This window comes from Chrysemys picta, chromosome 2 (assembly GCF_011386835.1).
Source record: "Chrysemys picta bellii isolate R12L10 chromosome 2, ASM1138683v2, whole genome shotgun sequence".
Lineage (NCBI taxonomy): Eukaryota > Metazoa > Chordata > Testudines > Emydidae > Chrysemys > Chrysemys picta.
The window spans coordinates 248,112,307-248,129,564 of NC_088792.1; the positions used below are offsets into that span (position 1 = coordinate 248,112,307).

Here is a 17,258-nt window from a genome sequence, read left to right on the forward strand (position 1 = left end):
GGCAACTCAGGCCAGCTCGAGCATCAGGCTGGTGCTCAGGCCAGCTGGCAACCCAGGGCGGCTTAGGCCAGTGGTCAGGCTGGCCGGACTGCCTGGGGGTCAGGCAGTTTGGCCGGGACTCCTCCGACCACGGGGGAGGGAACTCGGGGCTCCAGCAGGCGAGGGGGTGAGGTAGGGGTGGGGCCAGAGACTAGCCTCCCCAAAGGTGGAGGGTTCACCCACCGCCTATGAGATTATGCATTGGATTTCACACAAAATAATACCTCCTTTTGATTTTCAGTGCTCCATTACATTCTGAAATACAGTTTTTTGATGAAGCGATATCTCCATAGAATTTATACATACCAGAAGTTATAAGTATACTGATATGACTGCTTTTTAAAGAGTCATTTAATCTTAAAATAAAAGTATCCAAATGCTAAAAATAAATATTTTAAAATAAAGGAAGTGTGTTGCCTTAATCATTCATGTAGTCAATTATTATCTATATGATTATGTGACACAAATGATGTCTGGTCCAGGTTTGTTTGTTACTAGGTGCACTCCTATGGTTTTATTGTCTTAGGTTCCTGATCTACCAGACAACTGTTGCTCCAGAGCAGTTAAAAATATGTGAGTGGGTGGCATGTTGAGCTTCAGTATTACAAGGCAAAAAAACATTAGTTTCATGACATTATAAATGTGACTCCAAGGAGGAAAAGGTGGATGAGGTAATATCATTTATTGGACCAGCTTCTGCTGGTGAGAGAGACAAGCTTTCAAGCTTACACAGAGCTCTTCTTCAGCTTTGGGAAACTAACTCAAAGTGTCACAGTTTATCTCTATCACCAATAGAAGTTGGTCCAATAAAAGATATTACCTCACCCACCTTGTTTTGCTAATATCCTGTGACCAACATGGCTATAACAACACTCCATACTCTAACCAGGAGACATTTCAATGTCTTTCACTTTACAATCTGTTGAACACAATTGGATTTTATACAGAGCCTGATAGTTTTAAGGTGTTTTCAGAATGATAGCTAAACTGAGGGCAATCTATATTTGGAAATTTCAGCATGTTAGATCACATCTTAACGAACATGATGTTAAATACAGACTGTCATATTTTAAAATTATGTCAGTTGGTCATTGTTAACCCTAGGGTCCGCAACCACTTGACATGATTTAAACACAACGGTCCTTGTCTACCACTGAGTGCTAAGTCATGTTTAACATTGTGTTTGCACCATGTAATTTCCCCACTTACACAAACCCTGAATGAGCCAAATTCTCCCCTGACTTGCCTGCAGTGAGTAAAACCACCCAGAGATCAGCAGAGCTAACAGGGTTTAAGACAGGGTAGAATTTGGCCCTTCTATTAATGTAGGAAAACCAAGCAATCATTATTAAATATTATGATTTATTTCTGTATTATTTGTTAAGCACCAACAACATGCTGAGAAGCCAGGGTCTCTGCCCATAAAGCTTGCTATCCAAAGAGACAAAAGCATATCTCAGTCTCGTATGTGCTAGGATATCTAGAGCAAAGTCCTACTCCAGAGCTTTGTCTTGATTTTATATTTTCATTATGGGGGGTGATGGCAAGTCTGTAGTGACTTATAACCTATGCAGTCCCATAGTCTTCAGTAGGGTTGAATGGGGTGCCTAGCCACCATAGGATTTCTTTGTTTATATACACCTGCTTAGGACATCACCTATGTTTAGAATTTAAAATACTGGCCAGGACACTTGTGTTATCCCATAATCTTTTGGTTCTCCTCAGGCCCCCATAATATCCACCTAAACAGCCATCAGAGACAGAACAAGGACCTTGGGTTAACATCTCATCTGAAGGACATTACCTCTTACAGTATGTCTACACTGCAATTACGCACCCGTGGCTGGCCTGTGCCAGAGGACTCCGGCTCACAGGGCTCGGGCGAAAGGGCTGTTTAACTGTGGTGTAGATGTTCAGGTTTGGGCTGGAGCCTGGGCACTAGGACCCTGCAGCCCTCTACACCACAATTAAACAGCCCCACAGCCTGAGATCTGCAAGCGTGAGTCAGCTGGCACGGCCCAGCCGCAGGTGTCTAATTGCAGTCCAGCTCCCCACCCCAATACTGCACTGCTATGTCTACTGGGTCAACAATGTTATCAGCATAATCCATATTATCAGGAAGTTAAGCTCCATCTTCCTGAGCCCTTTGTCTCCCTCTTTCATTCACAGCTACGCACCAAGATGGAACAAAACAGCCTGGTATTGCTACACAGCAAAGAAAAACCTGTGGCTGGCCCATGCCAGCTGACTCAGGCTCGCAGGGCTGTTTCATTGCTGTGTAGACTTCTGGGTTCTGGCTGGAGCCCGAGCTCTGGGGCCTTCTCACCTCACAGACTCCTAAAGCCCGGACTCCAGCCCAAGCCCAGAAGTCTACACCGCAGTGAAACAGCCCCGCAGCCCGAGCCCCGCGAGCCCAAGTCCGCTGGCACAGGAGTCTATACATATCCTAAGTAGACCCAGAATCTGGCCCTTTATCTGTAAAGATTTCCAAGCGGTGTAATTTAAAAGTATTGCACATATGTGGATTAAAACCATACAACATCCATCTATCCATTTTTATAATCTTATACTTGCCTAAATGTTATCAATAATCCTTACAAGACTACATGTGTGCTGTTTAATATGCTACAGAGGCATGTGCTGTCACAACAGAGATAATGTAATTCCTTCAGGTAGGATATTAGGTGGGAACCTATTGACTATTATAGTTATTCCTTAAAACTTTAATAAATAAACCTTTTCTCTGGCATTAAATCTGTCAAAATGAAATTAATTGAAAGCGGAACTTTCTCCCTAATTCATGTCACTGATATAGTCTGTCTTTTAAAGAGGGCTATTATTGTAATAATTAGTCATTTCACATGATCATAGAATTTTTTGTTGCTATGTTTGTTTTATTTTATCCAGGCTTCAGGAATTTCATAGTTGTTGCCTTGGATCTATCAATCTTATGACTCAACGATTCCACAGTTACTGCCAGATCTCTGTGGACAACGGAGCAATTATCTTGTTAGCTTCTATTACTGTAGCCCTGACTTCATGAGTAGCCAACACAATGGTTTGAGTCCCTGAACTGCTTTTTTGTATGCTTTCTGTTGCTTTTGCATTTGGGGTTCGTTTGTTGCTTGTTTTCACAACTTCCATGGCTCTTCTGTTGTTGGAATGCCTGTAGCACTCATTTATTTATAGATACCCCAATAGGGCCCCTGACATTTTTCTATGATGTTTCACATTTCTTGAAACTGCCCTCTGAAATCAACACCTAACAGGCTTGTGGATAGTAAAGGTTTGAAGTGTCAATATTTACCCAGTATTTAAGGTACCAATTAAGTAACGTGATTATTTACCTGCCAGCTGTTATGAACTTTTCTGTAACTAGTAACCTGATGATAATCAGCTATGATCATGACTCAAATTTCTCTAAAAAATGTCAAAATAAAATCATGGTCCATTCTCTATAGTCCTCTCTCTAAATGGGCCATTTTGTCTTTTAACTACATGTGGGTTCTAAGGGACAAATTTTTTTGAAGTGATGATCTAGTGACAATTCTGACATAAAATTTGCAAATCACAAATATTAAGATATAGACATCTTATTAGCCTTAATAAGGCATTTGGATGTCTCCAATTATGCCCATAACTGATTGTAGGCATATAATTAGCAGGTAGGTTGAGACATCTTTATAAATTTGGATACAAAGCACTCAGGTATTGCAGTGAAAGTGCATTAAATATAGATAAATAGGCATGTATCTTGCCTTCTCCCATGGAAGAACCTATGGGAAGGCCAACATTAGGTGAAAAAATCCACAGCTTTGAGACTAGAGTTTCTGTTCCGCTATAAAATAGAGTCAGAGTTTGAGAATAGAATGGGCAGGAAGCAATGCCATCCTGACCCACAGAGGACTTTAGATCCACAGGGATATCCTGAAGCCCTTGGGCATTCCTTGGAGGACTAGGGCAGCCATATGGATGCCCAGGCTCTCTGAGGCACTTGGCAGGCTGCTTGCCCTCCATGCACCACACCTTCTTCAGGGATTGTTGCCCACCACTGACCCACAGTGCATTCACCCAGGGATGGTTTCAAGATGTGAAGCTGTAGTTCATTCTGATACTAACATCAATAATTTAGTCAAGTAAATCCGCTGGGGTGACACCGTAGAGAGCGGCTCTCCCCAAACTCAGCCCCCACCTCCCTGCCCAAAAATGCTTCCTCGGAACCCACAGAGGCCCAGCTGTGTGAAGTTCCATGGGATGATTTCCGCAGGAATGGAAGGAAAGAGGGCTAATGCTGTGTTGACTCAAATGCACTCCCCTCTAAAAGATTTTGGCCCTGATGAAGTTTTCCTCTCAGATCATCCTCTCTGTGTCACCCGGAGAGATTACTTAGCATTTATCCAAATACAACTCCAGTCTGCAGAAGTGCCTTCTCTGCTGTCCATTCCCCTATGACCCACTTGAGCTAAGTGGTTGTAAACATGTCTGAAATTAGACAGTTGTCTCTAGCCATAGTATGTTCAGTGCTGCCAACTCAAAGTTTCTAGCCCTCCTGGTTTCAAGAGAAAAGTTCAAAAAGAAGAAGTGAGCGCACACTAAAGACTCAGAAGCCGAAGGCAAATAAAAAGAACCCCAATTTTTTATTTTAAAAGTTCTGATGATTTTTAAGCCAATCTCATTAATTTTGTGGCCCTGACATGATTTATTTAATATTTGGGATTGGTGACACTGTATGTCCCAACCCAGTGTACTGTAAAAAATTACTGGCTTCCACTCTTAACACCTCTGTTTGGAAGACTAGGACTAAGGACTGTATAGATTCAAAGCCTGTTTGATTTGGAGTTATAAAGTACTGTGGCTTGACTGAAAGGGAACAGGCCAAGGAATTCCCACCCCCTCCCTCCCTCTGCAATTTGAGGACATTAATTCAATGAAACTTATATGGTAGAAGAAAATAACTTATGGCTAAAAAGTTTTGCCCACTTCTTTCTGCTACAAGTTTTGAATGGTACCAGGCTCTGTTAGTACAGTAGCTCTAAACTATGATGTTGTAATGAATACTGCTGTCTGGACTGCTTTAGATTGACAAAATACTAAAGTACTGCCTAAGAAGAAGTACTGCGGAAAGGGATCTGGGGGTCATAGTGGACCACAAGCTAAATGTAGTCAACAGTATAACAGTGTTGCAAAAAAAGTGAACATCATTCTGGGATGTATTAGCAGGAGTGTTGTAAGCAAGACACAGGAAGTAATTCTTCTGCTCTACTCCACACTGATTAGGCCTCAACTGAAGTATTGTGTCCAGTTCTAGGTGCCACATTTCAGGAAAGATGTGGACAAATTGGAGAAAGTCCAGAGAAGAGCAACAAAAATGATTAAGTATCAGAGGGGTAGCCGTGTTAGTCTGAATCTGTAAAAAAGCAACAGAGGGTCCTGTGGCACCTTTAAGACTAACAGAAGTATTGGGAGCATAAGCTTTCTTGCATCTGAAGAAGTGAGGTTCTTACCCACGAAAGCTTATGCTCCCAATACTTCTGTTAGTCTTAAAGGTGCCACAGGACCCTCTGTTGCTTTTTAAAAATGATTAAAGGTCTAGAAAACATGACCTATGAAGGAGGATTGAAAAAAATGGGTTTGTTTAGTCTGGAAAAGAGAAGACTGAGAGGGGACATGATAACAGTTTTCAAGTACATAAAATGTTGTTACAAGGAGGAGGGAGAAAAAATTCTTGTTCTTAACTTCTGAGGATAGGACAAGAAGCAATGGGCTTAAATTGCAGCAAGGGAGGTTTAGGTTGGACATTAGGAAAAACTTCCTAACTGTCAGGGTGGTTAAGCACTGGAATAAATTGCCTACGGAGGTTGTGGAATCTCCATCATTGGAGATTTTTAACAGCAGGTTAGATAAACACCTGTCAGAGATGGTCTAGAAGATAATATTTAGTCCTGCCAAGAGTGCAGGGGACTGGACTAGATGACCTCTCGAGGTTCCTTCTGGTCCTATGATTCTATGATTAAATTGTATCCAGGCCATGCAAAAAACATTCATTTCAAAATTACACTTTCCTTTGAATTCATAGAATCACATGGTGCTCTTGTCACTGTTGTGTTCCAAATACCAAATTATATTATTTCAGGCAAATTGCTAGGCAATGTACTCTAGAGCAGAAGTACTATATTCCTTGGGAAATATGAATTCTGCACAGTTGTTTGCTCACTCCCTGATGGGCAGTACTAAACCTGGAGGCCGTGTACATCCACTCTGTATCCCCCCCACCCCGTCAACTTTTCATCCTACCTAGTCTGTCAGTATAGGTGGTGTTGTTCAAACACTCAGCAAGCTGACTCCAGTCAGAGCTGAGTCAGGCCTTTTGTAAACAAATCCTGTACAGCACAAGATGTGGAGTTCACTTCTGTGTGTCTGTCTATCTAGGTAATTATATTGTACCCGTCTTCGTTGTGCCTGAGCTACTAGGGTGGCCATTTGGCCCATCATAGTTACCAGTTTGCATGTTAGAATTGCTGCACATCTGTCCTGACCTTGGAGTTATGCACCCAAAGTCCCTGAATATCCCAATCCAGAGTGGGTCTCTGTGTTAACAACACCCTTGTTTCAAATACTACTTTAGGAATGGGACACTGGACTGAGATTTTCCCACTCTACCACCCAGTGACATGCTTTGTGACCTTGAGCAAGGTATTTTACTTCTCTGCCTCGTTTCCCCATCTGTAAAATGGGAATAATGATGCTTATCTTTCTTTGTAGAATGCTTTGAGATCTATGAACAAAATATACTCTATAAGAATGAACTATTATTATCTTTATCACCATAGTGCCACTCTGGGTATAAGGACTATTGTGCATTAAGAGCATTTTGCTTTGCTAAATTGCTAAATAGTCTGTAATCAGCAATACCTGTTAGGTATCTTCAGTGTACACACACACACACACACACACATGCAAGAAGCTTTCCAAACAATCAAAATCTTTTCTTTAACTTCCAATAAAATCTTTGAGATTTCATGGTGGGACTCAAAGGCAGTCAAATATTTTGTTTGTTTTATTACAAGGCATGTAAATAAAAACTTGCATAATCTGAAAAAGATATTAGCTAGAAAACAGTATTAAAGTGTTTTTCTTGAGAAACCTGACAATAAATACATTTTCACCCCCAATACTAAAAATGCTTATTGCTTTGCAATGAAATAAATACAGCACATCTCCTTCATACACAAGTCTGGGTACAAATGTCCATGTGGTTTCTTATAAAAGATCAGGTGGTTTTACAATTTGGCATCTCTCACGTGAAGCATTTTGAATTTTAATCTGATTTTTGTTGTGGTGGTTGTTGACAGTCCCACAGTATGAAAATCAGAGGGGAAATATCGTTTGGCTAGAAGTATTTTTTCCATTAAAATATTACTTTTTCAAAAGTAAGAGAAGTGTATGTTCATGGGGGTTACCCCTGGAAACAAGACAGTGTCTCAGTGACTATTCTAGAGAAATGCAGATTTTGGGTGCTTAAGAAAATCAGACCAACTATTTGGCAAAGGATCAGTTCCCAGTGAGTTCATCATTTCTCTACACATTTTCCCAAAAATAATAATGAGAAGGTGCAATTCATTCGCCAGATCAAGAGTGTTTAGGTTCTTACACTATTATCCAAAGGCAACAAGAAAAACAAGAAGTAAATTTAAAAACACACCCTGCTTAACTTTAGGATGTTAGAGAAAGCTTTTTAAAAAACTACTGACAAAAATATTAAGAAAGGCTTTTGTTTTCCATGCATTGTGCTATGCTTATTGCCAGCACATTTTGTCACCATCACAACTGTGAATCCAAGTCAAAAATGTTTTTCTTGTAGTCCAATCTAATATAGATTGATTATTGTTCACATTGTAGTTAAATAATGTCCACAGAAGAGAACATCTGTCATAGTCCAACCTTCTTAAAGTACTGATAGGTCATGGCAAGACTTGGACTTAAGTTTGAAGGCCATATTCTTGTTGTTCTTGGCAACTATTTTGCCCCAGAACCGCCTGGCTTTCTTAGGAATGCTCTCTCTCCTCTTCTGATATGCCTGCCTCCTCTCATTCTTTTCCTTGCTGTCCCTTCTTAGCCGGACTTGCCGCACAATTCCTTCAAACAGTTCCTTCACGTTGTGCTGCACAGCTGCGGAGGTCTCGATGAACTTACAGTCAAACACAACAGCACAAGCTCGGCCTTCTGTAAAATGGTAAGGGATCTATGTCAGTGGGCATAGCGCTCAGATAGTGCACGTTCCCTAGGCAAAAGGGAGAAGGGCAAAGCCATGCACAGTACAGAATCTGAGCTATCTATACATGCCATAACTAGAGTCACTTGTACTTCACGGAAATCTCAGTGACTCACGTTCAGAGGCAATGAGGTTACCATTATTGAGAGCAATATATTGCTCGATCCATTTACAGCCATATTTTCAAAATACAACTTTTAAGATTGCAGGCATAATTTTGCATACGCCAAAACTCAGATCTCTAGGTGCACACTTCGGGTACGTCTACACTGCAATAGAAACCCTCAGCCCTGGGTCTCAGAGCCCAGGTCAGCTGACTCAGGCTCACAGGGCTTGGGCTGTATAGGTATAAAATTGCTGTATAGACGTTCAGGCTCGGGGTGGAGCTTAAACCCTCCCCCTTGCCCAGGCTCCCCCAAGCCCTAACATCACCTTGCCATTTTATAGCCCTGCAGCCTGAGCCTCAGTTAGCTGACCCAGGCCAGCCATGGCTGTGCCATGGGTCTTTACTGCAGTGTAGACATACCCTGAATGGGTAAGTTCCTACCTACCTGATTTGAATGTGTAAGTATAGGCCTGATTCTACCCTCATTGAAGTCAGTGGTAAAATAAATAAATAAATTAATGGAGATATCCTATCTCCTAGAACTGGAAGGGACCTTGAAATGTCATTGAGTCCAGCCCCCTGCCTTCACTAGCAGGACCAAGCACTGATTTTGCCCCAGATCCCTAAGTGGCCCCCTCAAGGATTGAACTCACAACCCTGGGTTTAGCAGGCCAATGCTCAAACCACTGAGCTATCCCTCCCCCTGGATGCAACTAACATTGGAAGGAGTAGGACTGAGCCCACAGGTTGCATACACAAATTGTAGTCTTTGAACAGCAAAAACTTTAGGGTGAACAGCAACATGTGCAAAAAATAAAGTATTAGCTAAATTATGCCCATAAATTTAGAAGCCACTTTGAAATTGTGGCCCTTATTTTTTATATTTAAACCTAAACTAACTCTAATTATCTTCTTCTTCTAAATGGATACCAGCATGCTCTGATACTCCCCTCCCTCTCCAAACACATCAGGTGGTTGACTCATGGAGTGCTTAAAATGAAACCCAGCTTTCTGCCTTCACTCCAGGCAAAGTGCCTTTAACAGCCAGCAGTAGGAAGAATGTGAACATGAAAACAAGAAGCTTAGTAATACTACTGAGCCCTTGTGCTCTACTGCTATACCTCTCCCAGTGAGAAGTTTTCATGTATGGCCATTGTGACAGGGGCCAGAATGCAGGGTAAAGTCCAGATCAGCTTTCCCTTCCCCTTGCCTGGGGACCTGGGAAAAGGTCTATCGGAGGGGCTTCTTGGAAGACAGAGGAGAGGGTGAATACCTTTGGAAAGGTCAAGCTCTACAGTCAATAGTCATGGGACTGAGTTGAAACCTAAGCTGGGGGGAGTTTCTCATCTGTTTCAGGTTAACACTATTTTATTGTGTTGTTGTAGGCACTACGCATCCGACACTCACGGATAAGTTTTCAGGAAGAGACTTAGCTGACCAAAGACTTGATCCATCTCCCATTAAAGTCAACGAGAGTCTTAATTCACATTTATGGGAGCTGAATCAGGCCCTTAAACTTGGGATTTTGGGGTTGAGGTTTTTTGTTTGTTTTTTGCTATTGAACCATTCCACCCATTCTCAGCCATAGAGTACTCCTGACATCAGTGGGAATTCTGCAAGCAGATCTAGGCCAGTACATGGCTCTTAAAGTTATAAAGTGGTTGTCATGGTAATTTTCCATACCTGACACAGAGACTTCACGGCACCTGACGAGATCACTTTTGTTGCCCACTAAAATAATGGGAATATCTTCTGTCTGGCGTGCCCTGCGGAGCTGTATTCTTAGTTCAGAGGCTTTCTCAAAGCTCGCTCGGTCTGTGATGGAGTAGACAATCAAGTATGCATCTCCTACTTGCATGCAGTGATCTTGGATCCATTCTTCTTCACGCTGACAAAATAAAATAGATACCGCCAGCATTAGCAAAAGCCTGGCTTTCTTAACTGGAAGCCCAACTGAGTGTTTACAGAAAAAATGTAATATTACACAACCCAAATTCAACCATGGTGTAACTTTGCTGGGTATGGTTCTGATCACAGTTACACCAGTATCAAACCAAAGGAACATGGATATACACCAGCACAAATCTGGGCCAAAATTGGCCAATAGACTTCATTAACTTGTGCTTGCTTATGCCCAGGTTAAATTTAGCTTTGATCATGTTTCCAGCATTTTTGTTTTTAATAATAAATCAGACAAAGAAATTTCTTTACCATTTTCAAACTTACATGGAAGAGCTTGGACATTTTTAGAGACCCCATGCTTTCACTGGCTATAGAATTATGGATAACACCTCCTTACTTGTTCAACAAATGCATGTTCCTAGCAGAACTATAGTATTAAGGCTCATTCATACTTAATTTCCCTTGGGCATTTGAATGGAATGAATGGAATGGATACCTTATTTTCCCACATGTCAAGCAGTATAATGGTTGCGCTTTCACCATCTACCATCAAGGTCCGTTCATATGTATCTTCTAGAATAAAAAACCAAAGTGTTAGCAATACATCCCTTCCTGTTGTTATATATGTAGCAATAAAGAAAAATAGCCATAAACATATGATTTGTTCCAAGCTGAATTCAGTGAACACAATTCACAGTTGGTATGAGTCCATTGATTTCAATGGAGTTGTATCCATTTCCATGAGCAGTGCATGTGGCCCTATGTCTCTTTACTGTTTTTTTTCTTAGTTTTCATGGTAAATGAACGAGACTGAAAGATTTTGCAACTAGTGTTCATTATTTTGGCTGAAAAGCTTTTTAATCCTATGTGGGGCAGGGGTAGGGTTGGGGGAGGGGGAAGAGGAATATAACCAGTGAAAGAAATAAATCAAATGCTGAACATTTGACCCCCTGGGAGCAGCTGACAGACGTACAGACTCCAGCAAGGCTTAGTAATGGAAAATATTTGTTTTCCCTCTAGCAGGGACCCTTTCCGGGTGAACTCCGAGCAGTTCAGCCATCAAGCAGCCCTACCAACGGGCAGCGGTGTGTGAGGCAAAGGTTGTTGGGCTCTATAAATCTATAATAGATGCTGCTATTGCAGTACAGATCTCTGAACTGTCCCTAATTCCCCTGGCTTTATTATGTCCCATGTTAGTGCTTCTCACTGAATGGTCACCTATGAACATTAAAGAGGTGATGAAGCATTTCACGGCAGTTTGGTAGGATGTGACAGAACCTGCCTAACCCTGGATAAGGACCTGCAACATTCATATCTGGATTTCAAACCACACCCAGTTCAGAGGTATTTAGATCTGAGGTCAGCGCCAAGCCATTATAGAGATCAAGGGCCACTGTAAAATTTGGATTCCATTCCCTGTCCCTTTCACTCCCTTGAAGTTTGTGGTGTTTGAATGCATGTTTTTGGTTTGGGCCCATCTCTAGTCTTGTGTAACTGCTAGCATAATAAAATCCAGTGTTAGGGCAGACAGCTTCTGAACTGCTTACATCCATCACCATGCTGTTTAGAGCACCTATCCAAACCACTCTGATGGAGGATATTGCTGTATTTTAAATAAAGGCTCTTCCCTCATAAACTCCGACTGTGCTTTTGTGAAGTGATCTTTCCCCAAGTCCTAATCTTGGACTCTCTTGGAAGCCAGAAAACAGTGAGTCCATGGAGTAGAATGAGCCAAGGGGCACTAAAGAATAGCCAAATGTTTATTTTTTTAGATCAGTTCCGCCACAGAAACTTTAAAATGGAAAACTCTTTGTAAACAAAAGGACACTGGGCTGACACAGCTGGCCACCTGGGGGTGGATGGGCCTAAAAGGAAGAAAGCAAAAGGAAAACACTAACCAACAGGAGCAATTTCACTTCTAGCCCCGGTAGGTTCTCCTTGTGCTTGTGCCTCAGATTAATCCTGGGCAAACATCTGAGTCCAGCTGAACAGAGTGCAGGCTGTAGGAGACATAAAGCTCACCTTCACACTTCCCCTCATCTTGGGGCTACTCTGTGGAGGACTGATCCTCTGGAGTAAGTTTAGAGCAACTTTAAGGCTGCTCTACCTTCCCCTGGCTTCTGGCAGCTCCCAGTGTTTGGAACAACGGCATAGGAGCATCCCACCCATGTGCCCTACATCAGCAGCAGGAAGATAGCACAACATAGGCACTGCTACACTGATTCTACACTAACTGGAGGCTCCCTTTGACCTGGGGTGATCCTCTGAATTCTGGTTACCCCTGCTGTAAGGACACACGCTGCCCACAGTGCAGCACAAAGCACCAACACCCAACAGAAGATCAGGTCCATCATATACCATAAAGCAGCTATGCAAAATTCCACTTCCTTGGGGCAAGTAACATTTTAAGATAAGTAAAATATTATTGTTGGTTTGGGGATTATTTTCCCCCCATCCTCATAACTGTGAAGGTGGGTGACTAGGCATGGTGCCTGGGCTAGTAGATTTTCAGGGCAGTTTTGCAAGTCTGCAAGAAAGAAGAGTGGAAGGGACAATAAGCATGTACTATGCTGTACTCTGTGTGCTGCTGGAGTGCAGGCTAGATAGCTGCTAGAAGGCCCATCCCGCGCAAATGAGGTCCTGCATGATTACAGGACTACTCAGTGGAAGATGAAAACAAAACACACCTGATTGGCTGATCCGTGTCCTGTGCATCAAAGGAGTCCTCAAGTTCCCCTCAGGCCCCCAAGACTTATATTTCCAGCTTGTGGTCATACACAAGCAGGATTTGGACCCAGTATTTTTCATTCTGGGCCATGTTAAGTGGTAAATCGTTCCGAGCCCGGCACAGAAAGGAAGAAGAACACAAGGTGCCTTCCCTTCTGGCCTCCACTGAACCATTGCGTAAGAGCCAGACACATTCATGTTCCTGGTGCTCCTTGAACACAAAGACTGCTCTGGTGCTGCCTGTTTGCTAGGCATCCCAAAGAGGCAGGGCGACAAGGAGTAGTGGAGGGATGGGGCCATCTCCGCTGGTCAGTGAAACTGAGCCAGCCAGAGTGGGAGCAACCCTGCCCTTTCTCCAAAGCGTGGCCGTATCCACATCTTCAAAGCCGCAGGACCTCCTGCTACAACACAGCTCCTCCCCAACGGTCTCCCGCACACAAAACATGGCCCATGGCTCAATGCCACTGTTTAGCCTTAATTGAGCCTTGGGAATAACGAAAATACGAGTCCCCTCGCTCTAAAGCAGAGGAGCATAGTAAAAGAAAGATGCCTAGCAAAGAGCTGCAGGCCATGTCAGCCTCCTCTTTTCCCCAAATTAATTGGGGAGCAGGATTTTTTCCTCACACTACTGAGGCTCCGTTAGCTGCAATTCCCTTGTGGGAAGTGGGGGATCTGTGCCATGCAGGTGATATGAAATGCTGATGAGAAGAACCCAAATAGCTTATATTGAGGCAATTTATTTGCATACAAATTTGGTGAGATTACTTAATGACCAGCAAGTATTTTGTTTGTATCTGGAAAGCAGGACAGGGATTTTTATTTTTCTACCCTTATCTCTTGCTGATAGGTAATTCTTAACAGTTTCTTTAAAACCCAAATGATTTTAGGCACTGATTTCTCATAGCATCACAAGGCTGGCAGTGCAGTTTACAGGCCAGGCTATTACCTCACACCAGGGTAAAGCAGGAGTTGATCCACTGAAGCTTATTCCAGGGTGAAACTGGTATAAGATCTGATTCAGGCCTTCTATGTAATGTATTTACAGCACAGTCAAGAATTAATCAGATTCCAACCGCCCTTTTTACAAAGAAAGGGCTCCGAAGCTGTATTGTTCTCCTTTGTTGTATTTCAGCTGATTTAGACCTTTGTCAATGAGTATCTTTCTTCATAGCCCCTGATTTTTGAGACAGATGCATGTGCTGGAATCAACTTTGAAAATAAGGGCCAAGTGTGCATTACCTCAGTTTCAGGCACTCCAGATTAAATGACCTCACTAATTTTCTGTGTCTTATTGCTGATGACTATTGACAAGAAAGGCTTTAAGTAAACATAAGCAGTGCAGAATGTAATGACCTACCTCCTAGCACATCACAGTCACTGTCCATGCTGTCATGTACACCTGCAAAGATATTGGCCAAGGTAGATTTCCCCACTCCATGCTCCCCAATCATTACCACCCGGTAGTAGGTATTTCCGGACTCGGAGGAAATGACTGAATCGGAAGACTCTGATGACCAACTCCTTCGGTAATAATCATCGGGGTTCATAGTGTATCTCTTGCGCACGTTGTACTCATGTGGGGTTTTGTGGACGGTCAGGTGCCTTCCATCGGCAGGGATGCTCCAGCGTTGCTGCTGTGCGTGCAGCGCGCTGCTGCTGTGACGCATGGTGACATTATTCAAAGTCATGGTTTTTCCCTAGGAAAAAATAGTGAAGTCGCAAACGTTACAGACCAGGAATTTGAAATGAGCTCCATTTAAAAAAAAAACATTGATAAGGTATATCCTTTGCATCTGCAAATGCCTAGTGCACAGACAAAAGAAGAATTAGAACCTGCCTCTTTCATTTGCCTCTAACATTTCTAATTAGCAAACCATAGTCGTGGCTTTAGGATTCAGGTTGAAATCAGCATTACATATTAAGCCCTATCTTTGTCTCCCCCTAGTTGTGAATATTAGGAACAGCCCTGCTTTGGGGATGGTGTGGAGCTGAACTGCCCCAAAGGGAGCAGTAGGAGGCAGAATGCCTTTCATAGCAACCCATCACATGGGGGACCGTGCCCACTGCTGTGTCCTTTCAGAGAAGGCATAATCCCCTGTGTGCTGGTCCCTGCCCATTCTGGGGCACTGTGCACCTCTAGGGGGGTGCAGAGGGAGAAATACAGAGACTGCAATTGTGCCTGTCTCTTACACAGACCATGCAATGGAGTGAAGGTTCTTTGCACCCTCTCCCATCACTGCATACCCATGTAAAGTCCAGCGGAATCTGCCGAGGGGTTGTTAAACAAGAAATTGTTCTTTGCCTGCAAAGTATCATGGTTAGTCTCAACTGACAGTTGAATCTGTTGTGAGAACAACAAACATTATGCTCTGCACATTTAGATAATTTCCTCTGGTGGAAAACGAACCACATCAACAAGTCTTACTATAATGGGCTTGATTTTGCACTCAGTTATACCAGTGTAAAAAAAAGGAGCAACTCCATTGCACACAATGGAATTAAGCTGGTATCAAACGGGTGTAAGAGAGAGCAGAATGAGGTCTGATGGGATCCCAGAGTATGTACCTGATCGCACCATTACAGGAGATACCACTGGGAGAAAATAGCTCATAAATTTACAGTTTTTAAATCAACAAATGAATTGGCTGAGGAGCAGCTAGTCAGGTTAGCTCCTCTTGTCTAAACATGGCTTTTAATTACATTTAGCTTTTGAATGTATTTTGCCTTGGTTGGAGGCAGAATGTTGTGATGTCATTCCTAGTGGTCCACAGCTACCATTTTTAGGAAAGTTACTTTGATGCTCTCCAGTTCCCAAGGTGACAGTTATTTATACATTTTGCTTTTTTAGGCTTAAGTCTGATGGCTCTCAGTTCTCTTCTGCATATTAACAAAGAGATCATCTGCTATTAAAACATCCGGGGCCGCTTTCAAACTTTATTCCTCTTTTGTGTTTGCAAAAAGTGCAGCATCTCATCAAATCGCACACTAGCAATTATTTTTTCTAACTCAAACAACCCTTGAAAACTTTTTAGAGCAGGTACAGAGCAGGTCATAAAACAAATGTGCTGAAAAACAGCAAACTATACCTATAATTTGAATATCAGCCTTTACCAAGGATATTGCCCCTTTTCTACAACTTGTGATCTATGCCATTTTCTATCTGTAATTACAGCATTTGTTGCAAAATCAGTTCATCTGTATTCCATACAGTCACATAAACTTTTGCCAGCAAGAAATGTTTTTAGCTGGAGACCAGGCACCAAACAAACACTGCTTCACAAACAAAATTAAATATTTTAACTTTCAAGCATATATTTTTCTGTCATTTCCCTGTCAAAAAGACAGAATGAGAAATGTTAACTTTGATTTGGCTAAATAATAAACAGTCTACATTAGTAGTGCTTCCTTAAGAGATTTCCACAGTTTAATAAAGTAAACAAGACAATGTCTTATAACTTACTGTAGTGCATTCAATTCCAAATTCAAACTATATTTCACATTACATATTTCATTTGTCTACTTAGTTCTATCATTTCTCTTCACTAAAGTAATACATTCAAACTAATACTTTTCAGCCAGCACCACCTTACTTTTCACAGTCTCTTCCACCAGTCAGCTCCTTTGGTCTTATTGTCTATTTCTTGCAGTGGAGTGTGATATATTGAACTGGTCTGCTGGAGTAAATCCTCTCCTGTTCAGTGGCTGCCTCTCTAATTCTTTCTCAGCAAACGTGGTTTATATTAGTCCATCTGATCAGAGACAGGGCTTTTCCGTTACGTCATTGGCCTGTTCACACAACAGCCAGCCCCCAGCTGGGAGGAAGCAGGCATGCAGAAGAGCAAAAACTTACAGACAGTAACACTAATGAAATCACTTACTTGAAGTCATATGATTTTTTCTTCATTAATAATGCCAGTAAACCTTTTGTCTTCTTACAAAGTGGAAAAATACAAAAAATTCTCATCACAAGTCTCTTTCAGTTTTACACGCAAGTGCTCTTGAAATCAGTGATGTCTAAAGAATTGCTTGTGCTTTTCTAATGTCCCAAGTGCTACAAATATATTTCATTATCGAACTACAAAATGGAAGGGACCCCATCCGGGAATACCTCATCTCCTAAATGTAATCATAGATCAATAATTTGTAAATACCTGAAAATTAGGGATTTTATCCTATTTTTCAGTATAAGAATGACTAATACAAAAGATCCCA

The 17,258-nt window shown here is 42.0% G+C and overlaps 1 protein-coding gene across 1 annotated transcript; it reads right to left on the reverse strand.

Moving 5' to 3' along the window:
- Positions 1-7,073: 7,073 nt before the first annotated feature.
- Positions 7,074-16,774, reverse strand: GEM (GTP binding protein overexpressed in skeletal muscle). The gene is made up of 5 exons (XM_005291587.4): positions 16,637-16,774; positions 14,404-14,743; positions 10,816-10,892; positions 10,101-10,305; positions 7,074-8,262 (listed from the first exon to the last, which is right to left on the reverse strand). Exons 2-5 carry the CDS (start codon positions 14,732-14,734, stop codon positions 7,985-7,987), a joined length of 891 nt encoding a protein of 296 aa, XP_005291644.1. The 5' UTR covers positions 14,735-14,743; positions 16,637-16,774; the 3' UTR covers positions 7,074-7,984.
- Positions 16,775-17,258: the final 484 nt, after the last annotated feature.

Excerpts from the sequence above, each read along its gene's own strand:
- GEM (XM_005291587.4), bottom strand. The coding sequence starts at position 14,734 with ATGACTTTGAATAATGTCACCATGCGTCACAGCAGCAGCGCGCTGCAC. Across the intron at positions 10,893-14,403 it reads TGACTGTGATGTGCTAGGAG|AAGATACATATGAACGGACC; the intron begins GTAGGTCATTAC and ends TTTTTATTCTAG. Across the intron at positions 10,306-10,815 it reads TTGACATGTGGGAAAATAAG|CGTGAAGAAGAATGGATCCA; the intron begins GTATCCATTCCA and ends TTATTTTGTCAG.